Here is a 14,792-nt window from a genome sequence, read left to right on the forward strand (position 1 = left end):
GTCTTGTGCATAAGGGAGTGGGAAGGAGGGTTCATCTAATGGTGTACTGGTGGTGGACTAACTGTGTGTGGTGATTCATGTAATGCAAGTCTCTGCCTTGGAAAGGCATGTGCTAATACAATGCCTGTTTGGAGTGCCTCTTGCCAAATTAAAAATTTCTGACCACCATGCTTTTTTATGCAGGAGAGTCTAAAAGGCCCATATCTGGAGAAACTCCCTGAGAGACTGAAGCGGTTTTCCAAGTTCCTTGGAGGACGGAAGTGGTTTGCGGGAGAAAAGGTATTTTCTGACTGTAGATGTTTCAGTGAGTGAGGAGGGGGGGGCTTAGAGTACTCCCTAGCGTCTGGTTGAACCCGGAGACTTTGTGGAGTGTATGATCAATCTGCCTGCTCTCTGCCATCTGCTGTATACAGAATACAGGGCGCTACATAGGAAACTAGCCCACCAAATGGGGGGTGCCAGTCATAAACACTGTCTTGTTCGAGGCATGTGTGCTGTAGATACACATGCTTTGCATACTCCTGCCATCTAGTGTTTGGTCCGGATGTTTGCAAGCTGTATTCTTCGAAAAAGTCTTTCCATTCACGAGGTAAGGTGACTCCTGCTTTCGGTAATAATGAACATGAGCATAGACTCCATTGTTAGTTTTTTTCCACCATCTGCTTTGGAAGTGTATTGCTGCGCTCTGGTTCGAACTGTTCTTCGGGTTCCCCTCGGTGCACAATTAACTTTACCCTCGACTGTATTCTCCCGTTATCAAATCTTTCGGGATCAATCAAATCTTTCGGGAAACACTTCATCTTGCGTCCGACACATCGGGGGCAGCCCTCGGGCCTAGCCGCGTCTGTACACCCTTCCACCGATGGAACAAACTCTGTTCCAGTTCTGTCCTCTGTGCCAAGCCAGGTACTCTCACAACGACCTACATCAAGTCTGTAACTTGTGCCGATCACCAGAGCACAATGAGGAAGACTGCAACACCTGCAGGTCGTTTCTGTCAAAGAAAACTCTACGTGATAGTCGGGCTTTACAACGTGAAATGCAACACCAAAGCATTCAACACACCACGGATATCTTTGGCGAAGATTCCGAGCATGAAGACGTTTAAGCATCGGCGGCAGAAGAGGCTATCCCTGTTTCACAGTCGGATTCTGAATTGTAGCTCGACTTGGAGTATGAAGACCAGCCTCTGGGACAGGGTGCTGTCGGTACCGAAGACCCCCCACCCTGCCACCCCAAAACCTTTTCCAACAAGCATAAGGCTACAGCGCCATCTCCCTTCGGGCCAACGTCCGCACCAAGACCATGTTTCCAACGCCCTGCCTCGGCAGCAAAACAAATCATCAAGCCTTCCTGCTCGGTATCGAGTCTGCTGAAATCCTCTTCTGATCCGAAACACTCCGCTTCCAAGGACAAATCTGGCTCAGAACCGAAAAACTCCGCTTCCAAAAGCAACTCTCTCTGTGCCAAAATCGAAAGACAGCCTATCTGAGCCTCCTGAACCTATTTTAGACCATCTGAAAGCTAAATCGGATCCAAAAGCAAAAGATTTATATTAATCCTGATATAGGAAATATTTCTGCTAAAACACCAGCAAAACGCAAACTTCCTTCAGAGGACCCGCCATATAAAATCCCTCTGAAGAAAAGACATGGCTACCAGCCCTGTAGATCCTGCCCCCCCAATCCCCTCCACCATCTTCTCCACATTTACCACTAGATCCTTTACACATAACATCTCGGATCTCAACATACACAGCCAGAAGGAGATGATATTGACGACGAAGACACTCCTCTCCCTGTAGACCCATGGAATGATAACACAATTGACCCTTGTTAGATCCTGACCTAGACCATTACCCTGCAAAGCCATCACCACCGGACAATAAATTGGCTTATCAGGACCTTCTTGCTAAAGAAGCTGAGTATCGTGGGGTGGCCTTATGTAAAGAGTCCCTAGAGGGAGACTTTTTATTTGAAACACTTTGGTCCACACACAGGTCAAGTCACACTCTCTATGCGAAAAGGCATGATGAGGCATTCAGATGACCTCTTCAAAAACCCTGTGCAAGCATGTATTTTAACTCTCATACTCCATTTTAAAAACAATAAATACATTTATAAACTTTAGCCATCTGATCCTATGTTCATTAAAGGACAATTACCTCTTGATTCCCTAGTAGTGTCTAATGCTCGCCAGAGGGGTAATTCTCAAACATCTGGTGATGCTCCTCCCCCAGACAAGGAAGCTAAGCTTATGGATGCCTTGGGGAAACGAGTGGCTGGTCCAACCGCTAACCACTGGTGCATCGCAAACACACAGGGCCCAGCTTGCTAGGTACGAAAGGGCACACTGGGATGAGATGGAGCAACTGCTCCAATATATTCCAGACGAACACAAAAGCAAAGCACAGGAGTTAGTTCAGGAGGGCAAACTGACACCGCGGCTAGGGAGATAAATACCAACATTCTCCTCAGAAGCCATGCATGGCTTACGATTTCAGTGTTTAAACCTGAGGTTCAAAAGTTCAAGTTCAAGTTCAGGGATTTATATAGCGCACTACTCACCCAGAGGGTCTCGAGGCGCTTGGGGAGGGGGGGGTTCATTTTTTGTCGAATAGCCAGGTTTTAAGTTCTTTTTTGAAGGAGATGTGGTTCTGTGTAAGGCGGAGGTGAGTGGGGAGTGAGTTCCAGGTCTTGGCCGCCAGGTAGGAGAAGGATCTACCTCCCATGGTGGATCTTTGGATACGCAGGACTGCGGTGAGGGCTTGATTGAAGGATCTTAGTTGGCGGGTGGGTGTGTAGAAGGACAGTCGAGTGTTGAGGCATTCGGGTCCTAGTTTGTAAAGGGCCTTGTGTGCGTGGGTGAGGAGACGGAACGTTATTCTCTTGTTGACGGGAAGCCAGTGGAGGTCTTTTAGGTGTCCGGTAATGTGATCTTGGCGAGGGATGTCCAGAATGAGTCTCGCTGATGCGTTTTGGATGCGTTGGAGTTTTTTCTGTAATTTGGCTGCGATTCAGGCGTATAGTGCTTCCATAGTCCAGTCGACTCGTGACCAGTGCGTGGGTGACAGTCTTTCTTGTCTCAGGGGGGGGGGGATCCAACGGAAGATTTTTTGAGCATACGAAGTACGTTGAAGCAGGAGGATGAGACTGCATGACTTGTCTGGACATCGAGAGTGAGGAGTCTAGGATGAAGCCAAGTTACGTGCGTGGTCTGTGGGTATGGGTGCTGTGCCCAGAGCCGAAGGCCACCAAGAGTCATCCCAGGCAGAGGGGGAAGATCCTAGGATGAGCACCTCCGTTTTTTCTGAGTTAAGTTTTAGGCGGCTGTGTTTCATCCATTCGGCTACTTCTTTCATGCCTTCATGAAGATTGGTTTTGGCGGTGTTAGGGTCTTTGGTGAGGGAAAGGATTAACTGGGTGTCGTCAGCGTAGGAGATGATGTTAAGGTTGTGTTGGCGCGCGATGGATGCGAGTGGGCTCATGTAAACGTTGAAGAGGGTGGGACTGAGTGATGATCCTTGTGGTACGCCGCAGATGACTTCAGTGGCCTCTGATTTGAATGGGGGAAGTCGGACTCTTTGAGTTATCCCGGCGAGGAACGAGATGATCCAGTCCAAGGCTTTTCCTTGTATGCCGATGTTGCTGAGGCGTTGTATAAGGGTGCTGTGACAGACTGTGTCGAAAGCGGCGGAGAGGTCGAGTAGAATGAGGGCCACTGTTTCTCCCTTGTCCAGTGGTGTTCGGATGTCGTCTGTCGCTGCAATGAGGGCGGTTTCGGTGCTGTGTTTGGCTCGAAATCCAGACTGAGAGGGATCGAGGGAGTTGTTGGATTCAAGGAAGGCGGCGAGCTGGCTGTTGACGGCTTTCTCAATGACTTTGGCAGGGAATGTGAGGAGGTATATGGGGCGGTAGTTTTTAAGTTCAGAGGGGTCTGCTGTGGGTTTCTTCAGGAGGGCGCTGAGTTCGGCGTGTTTCCAGCTTTCTGGGAAGGTGGCAGAGTTGAATGAGCAGTTGATGACATCACGGAGATGGGGTGCGATGATGGAGTCTGCTTTGTTGAAGATGTGGTGGGGACAGGGGTTGGTTGGCGAGCCAGAGTGGATTGAGTTCATTAGGCGGATGGTGTCTTCAGTGGTGATTGGGTTCCAGGCGCTGAGGTTGTTAGATGGCGGTGTAGGTTCTGAGGGGGGTGGGGAGGATTGTTCGTAGGGAATGTTCTTGAAGCTGTTGTGAATGTCGGCAATTTTGTTGTAGAAGAAGGAGAATAACGAATCGCAGAGGTCTTGGGAGGGAGTAATGTCGTTTGAGGCTGCGGTGGGGTTGGTGAATTTTTTGACGATGTTGAAAAGTTCCTTGCTGTTATGGACGTTGTTGTCGAGTCGATCCTTGAATGCTGATTTCTTGGTGGATCGAATCAGTTGGTGGTGTTTGCGGGTGGCTGCCTTGAGGGTGATCATGTTGTCGGTGGTTGGGTTTTTTCTCCATGTTTTCTCTAGGGTACGGCATAGCTTCTTGGATTTCTTAAGGTCATCATTGAACCAGGGAGCCTTTTTGTTACCCGATTTGATCTTGTTGTTTTTTAGGGGTGCTAATTCGTCAGCGCTGTGAGTGATCCATTGCTTGAGTTTGCTGGCCGCTTGGTTTGGGTCCAATGAGCGGGTGGGAGGGTTTTGGTTGAGTGATGTGAGGAGTTGGTCGGTGGTGATTTTGTTCCAGTTTCTTCGAGGAATAGGTTGTGGGGGGTTGTGGGTCGAGGTGGTTTTGTAGCTGAAGTGAACACAACTGTGGTCCGTCCAATGGAGAGCTCTGGTGCGATCGAAGGAAATGTGTTTGCTGGAGGTGAAGATAGGGTCGAGCATGTGTCTGGCTACATGGGTGGGGGAGTCAACAAGTTGTTTGAGTCCGAGATTGGCCCGGTTGTCCAGAAGGGTGGTGGTGTTGCTGTCGTTTTTGTTTTCCAGGTGGAAGTTGAGGTCTCCTAGTAGAATGTAGTTCTCGGAGGCGAGGGCATGTGGGCTGATGAAGTCAGTGATGTCATCGCTGAATTGTTTACTGGTTCCTGGAGGCCTGTAGATGAGGGTGCATCTAAGTGTGGTCCTAGGGTCGGTGTGGATCTGGAAGTGGAGGTGTTCGGCGGATGTAAGGTTGTCGTCGAAGCTGGTCGTGATTTTGATGGTGGTGTTATGGACGATGGCGATGCCTCCTCCTGTTTGATTGGTGCGGTCTTTTCGGATGATCTTGTAAGCGTCCGGGATGGCTATGGCGATGTCGGGTGCTGATGATGCGTTTATCCAGGTTTCTGTAAGGAAGACGATGTCCGGTGACGCATTGTCGAGTAGGTCCCAGAGTTCGGTGGCGTGTCTGTGGACCGAGCGGGTGTTCAGCAGGATGCACTTCAGCTGGTTAGAGTCAGAGCTGTGTTTGGAGGAAGTGGATTTGGTGTGGGTCTTGATGCAGGCGAACTTGCAGGAGTGACAGGCGAATGGACCGTGGGTACGTCCTGGGGCAGCTTCGTAGCATTGTGGTGTGCGTCCGGGGTTAAGGGCTAAGAGGGTGGCGGCGTCATACGATATGCGGGAGGAGAGCGGGTTGCGGGGGCCAGGGGGTCTGGCGCTGGGCGCGGTTCAGGCGCGGACAGGCGTAGACGGGCTTAACTATGGGGCGCGACCGCTGCGCATGAACGCTGCGCGTAAAGGCATCTGTCATATGTAGATCGTGGGGGGGGGGGGGGGGGGAAGGGGCGAGGGGGGGGGGTCCGCTGGGAGGCGGGAGCGGGGTGGAGCTACGGGTTGCGAAGCACAACAACAAAATGGCTGCACCAGTTAAAAAGCGACACTGGGCGAGACTGGGGCAGAATTAAAGGCACAGTCGAGCAGAAATGCTTTTAAAATATAATTATGGAAGCAGGATTATGCGCGACTATCAATGAGCAGCACTGAGTGATTAAATGGCACAGAGCAGGCAGCGACGGCAATGCGGGGCTGAGCGTGCGCAATGCGAGGCTGTGGAGCGAGCGGAGCGCAGACGAGGTAGTGAGAGGCGACTGGCAGGCGCTACGATACCGCTAGTCAGCTTCGAGGCACTCAGCTGGTCACCAGTCCTTGTGAGCGTGGGGGAGCGACCTCCTCTCCATTTTAAACACCCCTTTTGGTCCTGAAGTCGGCCAGGATTTAGAAAAAATTAAAACGCCGAAATAGTGAGGTCCATGGGAGTGCTCCAGTCTCTATCAAATAGAGGCTTCTTTTGCCGCTCCTTTTACAGAGGAGGGTCTAAAACCACATCCTCCAATCCATATGCTTCCTCTTATAAAAGCAACACCTAATCCTCTCCGTCTAGAGGTTTTTTGATAGAGTAAGAAACCATTCCAAAGGGAGTTGTAGAGGTGCCACTACGCGTAACTCCCCTTCTCCCAACAAACTGAGACTTGCCAACATTCCTCTTGAATATTTAAAACTTGTTGGGGGAAGACTTCAACAGTTTCTCCCTGTTTGGCAATCCATAACATCTGTCAAATAGGTGATCTATTTTAGCCAACATGGTTATTGCCTGGAACCTACCACCAATCCTCCAAATATTTCACCTCGCACTCAAACTGTCGTCAGACCACTTAGTTACTCAAACAAGAGGTGCAATCTCTCTTAGAAAAGGGAGCCATAGAACAATTTCCATTACAGTACCAAGGTTAAGGGGTGTACTCTCTTCTATCTAATTCCCAAAAAGGACGGCTCCTTAAGACCAATTTTGGATCTCTGTTTTAAACCTGTACATATTGTCAGAACACTTCCATATGATAAAGCTCCAACAGGTGCTTCCACTTCTACAACAAGGCGATTTTATGTCCACACTAGACTTAAGACGCATACTTTCATATTCCGGTCCATCCAGCTCAGCGCAAATATCTCAGATTTCTGATAGCAGGCAAACCGTATCAGTTCAAAGTACTCTCATTTCGAGTAACTATGCTCCCAGAGTGTTTACCAAATGTCTAGCAGTAGTGGCAGCTCATCTTAGAAGATGACAAATCAGCCGCGGCCGGTGGAGGGAGTTCCGTGGGGCAGACAGGCGGGGAGAAGCAGGGTGGGGGGTGGTAAACACCGGAATATGGATGATTGAAGGTAAGTAAACAATAAAATTAATTAAACTATTTTCGTAGCGCACCCTGCATCGCACTTTGCAATGCAGGGTGCGCAACGAACTTCGTTGTTTTAATTTAATTGTTTACTCACCTTCAATCCTCCATATTCCGGTGTTTAGTAACCCCCACCCTGCCACGCCCCTCTGCCCCACGGAACTCCCTCCACTGGCTGCGGCTGTGACAAATTCACATCTTCCTGTACTTGGATAACTGGCTCCTCAAAGCCAGCACACACTAGAAGTGTCTAAAACCCACTCGGACCACCCTAAACCTACTCCACCAATTAGGCTTCATGGTTATAGCTGCCAGGGTTTCAGATTGCTTTGTGTGACATTTTCTATAATTTCAGTGTAATTATGAGTGACAATTCAACCACTGAGTGACCCTTTTCTCACCAGCAAAATCAAGCAGTAAAGACGAGAGAAACTTATATAGACATTAGAAATGCGCCCATTTGAGCATCAAGAATCTAAATCTTAAAACTGCTGCAAATGAGAAAAATGAAAGGGCACTAACATAGTGCCCTTGTAAACTGACCGTAGTTTGGGGAATATGCAGTGCATCATTGGTACAGTAGAGTTCTTTCAACAGGGATATTTAGCCCCTCCTTTGTGCGAAATCACTGTGGTAGTGTTCATTTTATAATACTTTGTCTCTAGAAAAGTCGCAACACTACACTGGTGCACCTATGTGGGGAGAAAAAATAATAATGCATCTACCGATGCCCTTGAAGTGTCTTTGTGAGTCGATGCCTGTCACACTCACTGGCTCCGCCGACTGCACGCGTACTCAGTGCTGTACAGTGATGTTCCCAGTGACGATGCTGGTAAGGAGACCCCCCCCCCCCCCCTCCACCCCAGAGCTCTTAATGCAGAACTGGTCACAGTTGCACTGCTAAGCTAATCTGAGAGGTGTACCTGCCCTAAACCCCACCTGCTCCGCCTCTCCCGGACTCAGGGCAGAGTTCTAGTGTTGCCAGGAGAGTCGACAGCAACAATTGCTAGCGGCCCAGGCCGGGGCACAGGCTGAGGGAGGGAGTAAACATCCAAGCGCACTAGTCCCTATGTCTACTACACTAACCTCAATCACATGACTCCTTACTGTATCAGCAATCTATACACAGCAGCTTCTGAGAAGTGTTTAAAAATATCTAATTGATCATCCCAGTTAATAGATTACCTGCTCTCTCAGGCACTTACTAATTTGTCATCATTATGATCGTCACGTGGCGGCGGCCGGTGGGATGGGTCCCGGTCACATCAGATATTACTACCGCTGGGGACTGGTGCAGTCCATGTTGCAAGCGGCGAGTACAGCAGCTTGCTGCACCCACTCTCACGGCGACTGACCCCTAGTGCCGTCTCTGTAACTCTGACTGGTGGGTCTGGCCCAGTATGTGGCCAAATGGTGCAGGTGGGATCCATTCCATATAGGATCCATGAGCCATCTCATCGACAGCCTTTACAAATACAATCTTATCTGGGAGCGACTGAACACTTGCACGGCTCGAGCCTCTCCCAGTGCAGGCAGAATTTGCAATATTCAAACTGTTATTACAGTTTCAAGTCATTCAAACCTTACCAGCCAGAAATGTTATGCAACTGCTAGGAATGATGCCGTCATGCATTGCAATAGTGCCTCACGCAAGCCTACACATGCGTCCACTACAGGAATGCTTAGCACATCAGTGGAATCAGTCACTGGTCAATTAACAGATCTAGTGTTGGTAGACAGCCGCACCCATCGCTCTCTGCAGCGGTGGAATCCACAAAATTTATCAAAAGGGAGGCCCTTCATCGACCCTGTTCCACAGATCGTGCTAACCGCAAACTCCTCTCACAAGTTCGGGTGCTCATCTCCACAATTACCCAATTCAGGGTTTCTGGGACAACCAGCACAAACGTCTCCACATCAACTATCTAGAGCTTCTAGCAGTATTTCCAGCGCCAATTTCAGTCTTATCTCCTAGGCAAAGTAGTCTTAGTCCGCGCTGACATGACAGCCATGTACAAAAACAAGGAAGGTTTCGCTGTCCAGCTGGCACGCCTCTCTCAGATCATCTGGAGCTGGGCATTCATCAAAGAATTCATCTTCTGGAAGATGTTCTTTCAGGAGTCAACAATCAACATGCTGACCTCAGCGGGAGGAGGCAGCAAATACATGAGTGGGAACCCCACCCCCCGTTCACCTTACGTACTCTCAAAAATGGGGATTTCCACAAATAGATCTGTCTGCCACATTGGACAATGCTAAATTCCCAAACTTAGCCTCCAGATTCCCATACCCTTGCTCCAAAGGCAATGTCCTATGGATCAATTGGTCAAAGATATTTGCCTACGATTTTCCGCCTCTCACACTCCATCTGTTTGTGGTCTGAAAAGCTCAGGCAAACATGGCTCACACTGAATTGGGTAGCTCACACATGAACCTGTCAACCATGGTACACCAAACTTTTGGAACTCTCAGTACTTCCGCACATCAAAAGCGGCACCTCAATTCAATACTTCTCACTCAGAACCGTGGAGAAATCAGACCCCCAAAACCCAAGGAGGTCAACTTAGCGATTTGGCTCCTGAAGACATAGTGTTTGGATACTTACATTTGCTACTAAACTGTAGGACTATTCTAAACAAAGCAAGAAAGCACACTACCAGAGTTTGTTATGCAGCAAAATGGAAACGATTTGTTCTCCAGTGTAATAACAAAATTAATCCTCCTAGATGCTTTTGTTCAAAACATTACCTTCTGCACCGACAGCAAAATAATCTAGCTTACACATCTATTTGATTGCATCTTGCAGAAGAAGCTTCATATTTAATAAACAAACCACATTTATCTTTGTTCAAAGTCCCTGTGATTAAAGCCTTTATGGAAGGCTTAAAATGAGTAATACCACCCAGAATACCTCCGGCACCGGTATGGAACTCAACATTGTACTTACAAGACTCATGGGTCGACCCGTTGAACCATTACACAATTGTCCTTTACAGTTCCTTTCATGAAAGGTTGCCTTTCTCGTTTCAATCACTTCATTAAGGAGAGTTGGTGAGCTACAGGTATTAACCTCAGAAGAACCCTTCTTTCAGCTTCATAAAGATAGGGTAGTTCTTTGCACCAACCCAAAATTCATCCATAGTTCCTGCTTTTCACCTTAACCAATCAGATGCTACCTGTGTTCTTCCCTCAACCTGATTCTGTAACAGAACGAGCTCCTCATACACTTAATTTCAGAAGAGCGTTATTGTATTATATCGAAAGGACAAAAGATTTTCGTAAAACAAAGCAACTGTTTGTTGCATTTGCCCCACCTCACAAGGGCAATCCTATAGCTAAATCTGGCATTTCAAGGTGGATTGTTAAATGCATTCAAACTTGCTATGCAAAAGTGAAACTAACTTTATCTATACACCCACAAAGCGCATTCCACTCTCAAAACAGGGGCATCTATGGCCTTTTTCGGTAACATTCCTGTAGCTGACATCCATAAGGCAGCAACATGGTCTAACACCACACACATTTACTAAACACTATTGTGTGGATGTAATAGCACACCAACAAGCCAGTGTAGGGCAAGCAGTGCTTAAGACTTTTTCAGACAACTGCAATATCTACTGGTAAGTAACTGCTTGACCGAATACTGCTATATAGTCTGTGCAAATCATGTGTATCTACAGCACACATTATGTTACTTTCCCAGTAAGCTTCTGTTCTTGGCATGCAGAGATGTAGATGCACTTGTGCCCTCCCACCTCCCCGTACACCTGTAGTTGTTGCAGTTCATCTACTTTCTATACGTATAATACGCATAAAAATCTCTTTTCTACACTCACTTACTCCATTCTCACCCTCTTGTGGGAAAACAATCTAACAATGGAGTCCATGCCCATGCACATTATCACCAAAAGGAGTAGTCACCCTACCTCATGACTGGAAAGACTTCTTCGAAGAAAAACAACTTGCAATCATCCGGACCCAACACTAGATGGCCGGAGTATGCAAAGCATGTGAATCAACAGCTCTACATGCCAAGAACAGATGCTTACTGGGTAAATAACATAATGCTTGTGTGGAAAGAACTGGGTTTTTTTGTTTTGTTTGATAGGAGGGAATGTGTGAGAGGTTACTGTACTGGTAAGCAAAAGCTGATGCATTTTCAATACTTTTAGAACTGCGGTCTCTTGTGTGTTATTTGTTTCTACAAGGACCTGTGACTTGCGGGAGCTGGCCTTCTAACTGTTGTCAATGGTTCTGCTCTCTGGAAACACACTACAGTACTTAAACTTACTCTTCTCTTCTCAGATCACCATTGCTGATTTCTTAATGTATGATGTTCTCGATCAGCATCGGATGTTGGAGCCCACTTGTCTTGATTCCTTCCCCAAACTGAAGACCTTCATGCAGCAGTTTGAGGTAACTTGTAGTCTCTTATTTGTGTAGGGATTCTTGTCTGAGTCCTCTTTAGTGGCTTGACTCCTTCCAAGCTGGTTGTTCCTGAAGGGCCTGGATACATGTTTGTGTTACAGGGTTGTGTTTGTGGACGACTTTAGTGCCCGCACACCAATGAAGTTTTCAGGGTGCTGAACTGATCCAGGTGGGGTGATGGTGATGGAATATGCTTATTTGCAAAAACAGAGAATTCTAAGGACCTGATGTAGGGTTTGACGGATGGCATACTTTGTTGCAAACTTGACAGTTAGCCCATGTGTCGTATTAGAAGGGCATTCTGTTTTCAGCCACTTTTAATGCAGCCGGTGGGACATTGTTAAATTTATGAAGGATTAGCCCATCCACCAACTCTTAATCCGGTCCTAAGTGATTATTGCAATGCGGAGAGCTCCAGTCAAAGCATTCCACAGGCGTGGGGTTCCTAGTGCTGTTGTGTAGTCCCTAGGACACTCCCTAGACCTGCATGTTTTGGATGACATAAATTGAGGCCTTGGTGTGCAGACAAACTCTGGACACCCTCACAGGATGAGTCCGCGGTTAGACCAGCTAGCTCGGTGGTGCCACTACCACCCCCCTGTATCTTACAGTGGTGTGGGTAGTTTCTTGCAACCACCAAACAGGACAACCCTGATTCCTCTGGTATCGTGGTAGCCATATGGTATCTTTCACTCATTTGCATTTATTGGTTCAGCGTCAGTCTAGTGTGAAACCTATTAGCTGCAATACTTAAAGCCGGAGTAGACAAATGTGATTGCAAGTACCGATATTGAAAATAGCAGATACATTTCTATCATATTGCAAATAACATGGATAAAATCAGATTATATAAAACAATAGCATATGGCGTAATCCCACGATGCGTTGCCTACCTGCCTGGATGTGTAAGTGAAGCATGTGTATGTAAATGCTAGGGTGATCCTAATAGATCCTAGTGTAGCCAAGAATTCCCCGGGGAAGTGCTAATCTTTCACCTGATGGGTCTGAATGAAGGCCCCCGTCTGAGTCGAGGATGGCACCCCGCGAAGGATGTCTGGTCTCTGCTTGTCCGGAGGGTCAGCCTGCTGATTTTCTCAGTCCAGCCTGGAAGGCATTCTCCTCTGCCAGTCTATGGGGGAGTGATGGTCTTTTATATTAAAGTGACCACTCCGAGTTTTTCGAGAATCGTTTTGAAAATCTTCACTAATTCCTCGTTATTCCTTTTCTAAAGAATATGCTCATGCACAGCTAGCTGTTAGACATGGATGGAAAAAAATGTGACCCTTGTATAGAGTAAATATGCTGTGCCGGAGGACATGTTCATGTACGTCCGGTACAGGGATTAAGGATAGGCTGCCAAGATCCCGTTGTTAAAGGCATAAGAAATTTACTAGGTAAAAGGTCACCTATATAGAATCGTAAAGTCGTGTGGATGGGACAAACTGGATGTAGCATGTATGTACACAGTTGGACTATCCTAAAGAACATGACACCTACTCCTCATCGAATGGTATTTCAAAAAGCATCATAAAATTTAAATGTTTAAAATATACTAAAAGCACTTAAAGTCTTTGAAAACATATTGTTCATAAAAGCTATTGCATAGTATCTCTGAGCACTTTGAAAGTAACTATGCTCAGACAGATAAGAACAAAGGAATACGGATAACAGTCAATTTGACCTTCACTTTGGAAGATGTTTAAAAATTTGACCTTCACTTTGGAAAATGTTTAAAAACTTGTCAAACTGTTCCCAGCACAGGAGAAGCCAGATTGTTTAAGAATCCTGCACTGGAGACCACATCACTGAACATTTCATCCGCAGGAAGTAAGCTCTCCAGCACCTCCAGTATGAAAGCAAGTGAACAGAGGTTATCCTCTCTAGTTCCACTGGCAGCCCCCAAGATAGAATGGATGCCTGTGTGCCTGAAGCTTGTGCGTCTGAGGCCAATGCTTGTACATCCATGGTGGAGCTGATCTCAGTTCCGACAGGACCTGAAGCATCCTGTGGTGGCTCAAGGAATGCCATCATCAACATGAGAATACGCTGTGGACAACTGTGCCCGTAAAGGCGCCAGGAGCAGGTCTATGTCTGGCGGCGTAACCCATTGAAGTTTCAGAGCTCCAACATGCATTCAAATCTGCAAAATAGGCAGCAGAAGACTAGTAGAATGCATCAAGCCAGGCCGTTCTGAATGACAGGAACCATTGTTCATTAAACTCTCGCAGTCTAGGTATGCCCACAAAGAAAACTAAGTGCTCACGACAACGTCTCTCTAGAAGTGTTCTCTCCTTGTCTCAAGTGATGTTGGCATCTATTGCGTAACACAATAATTAAAATCAGGATGCCTGCCACAATGAAAGGTGGTCAACAGGCCTGATCCTATTGTCTTAAATAAGTGTACTATCCCACTCGTATCAGACATGTTAAAGATACGATGCACCATTTCTCCAAAATGGAGGGGGAAATTAGTCCAGACCAGCGCCTCTATCTCTGCCAAAGACCTTGCAACCTGGAGATCAAAGATCTCGCAGGCTGAAGTTAGGCCACATTTTGCTGAAACCGCATGGCTTTCAGTCTACTCAGAGAAACAAACCCTTTGTTGGAAACATTCAGCGAAGGCCACAGTGTTGCCTCCCTAACTGTGCTAGCCGGGGGAAACAATACTTGCTTACAACAAACAACCCCTCTAGTGTGAAACCTATTAGCTGCGACAATCCAGACCAGAGCAAGCCAATGTGATTGCTAGTACTAATATTGTAAACAGGAGATACATTTCTATCATATTGCAAATAACCTGGATAAAATCAGATTGTATAAAACGATGGCATGTGGCGTACTCCTACAATGCGTTGCCTACCTAGCCTAGATGTGTAGGTGAAGCATGTGTATGTAAGTGCTAGGGTGATCCTAATGTAGCCAAGAATTTCCCTGGGATGTGCTAACCCTTCACCTGATGGTTCTGAAGGAAGGACCCTGTCTACGCGTCGAGGATGGCTCATGTGAGGGATTTCATGTCTCTGCTTGTCGGGAGAATCAGCCTGCAGAGTCTCGGTCCAGCCTTGAAGGAATTCTCCTATGCCAGTCTATGGGGGAGTGAGGGTCTTTTATACTGAAGTGACAACTCTGGATTTTTCAAGAATCGATCTCGTTTTGAAAATATTCACTAATCCCTTGTTAATCCTTTTCTAAACACTATGCTCATGCACAGCTAGTTGTTGGCCATGGAT

General features: G+C 47.1%; 1 protein-coding gene across 1 annotated transcript in view; it reads left to right on the plus strand.

Moving 5' to 3' along the window:
* Positions 1-14,792, plus strand: part of LOC147712900 (glutathione S-transferase Mu 1-like) — a 123,606-nt gene that overhangs the window by 66,915 nt on the left and 41,899 nt on the right. The window contains exons 6-7 of the mRNA XM_086923577.1: positions 184-279; positions 11,440-11,550. Coding sequence (XP_086779703.1) covers positions 184-279; positions 11,440-11,550 — 207 coding nt within the window. The remainder of the gene's footprint in view (positions 1-183; positions 280-11,439; positions 11,551-14,792) is intronic.

This window comes from Lissotriton vulgaris, chromosome 5 (genome assembly GCF_964263255.1).
Source record: "Lissotriton vulgaris chromosome 5, aLisVul1.2, whole genome shotgun sequence".
In the NCBI taxonomy this organism is placed as follows: Eukaryota; Metazoa; Chordata; class Amphibia; order Caudata; family Salamandridae; genus Lissotriton; species Lissotriton vulgaris.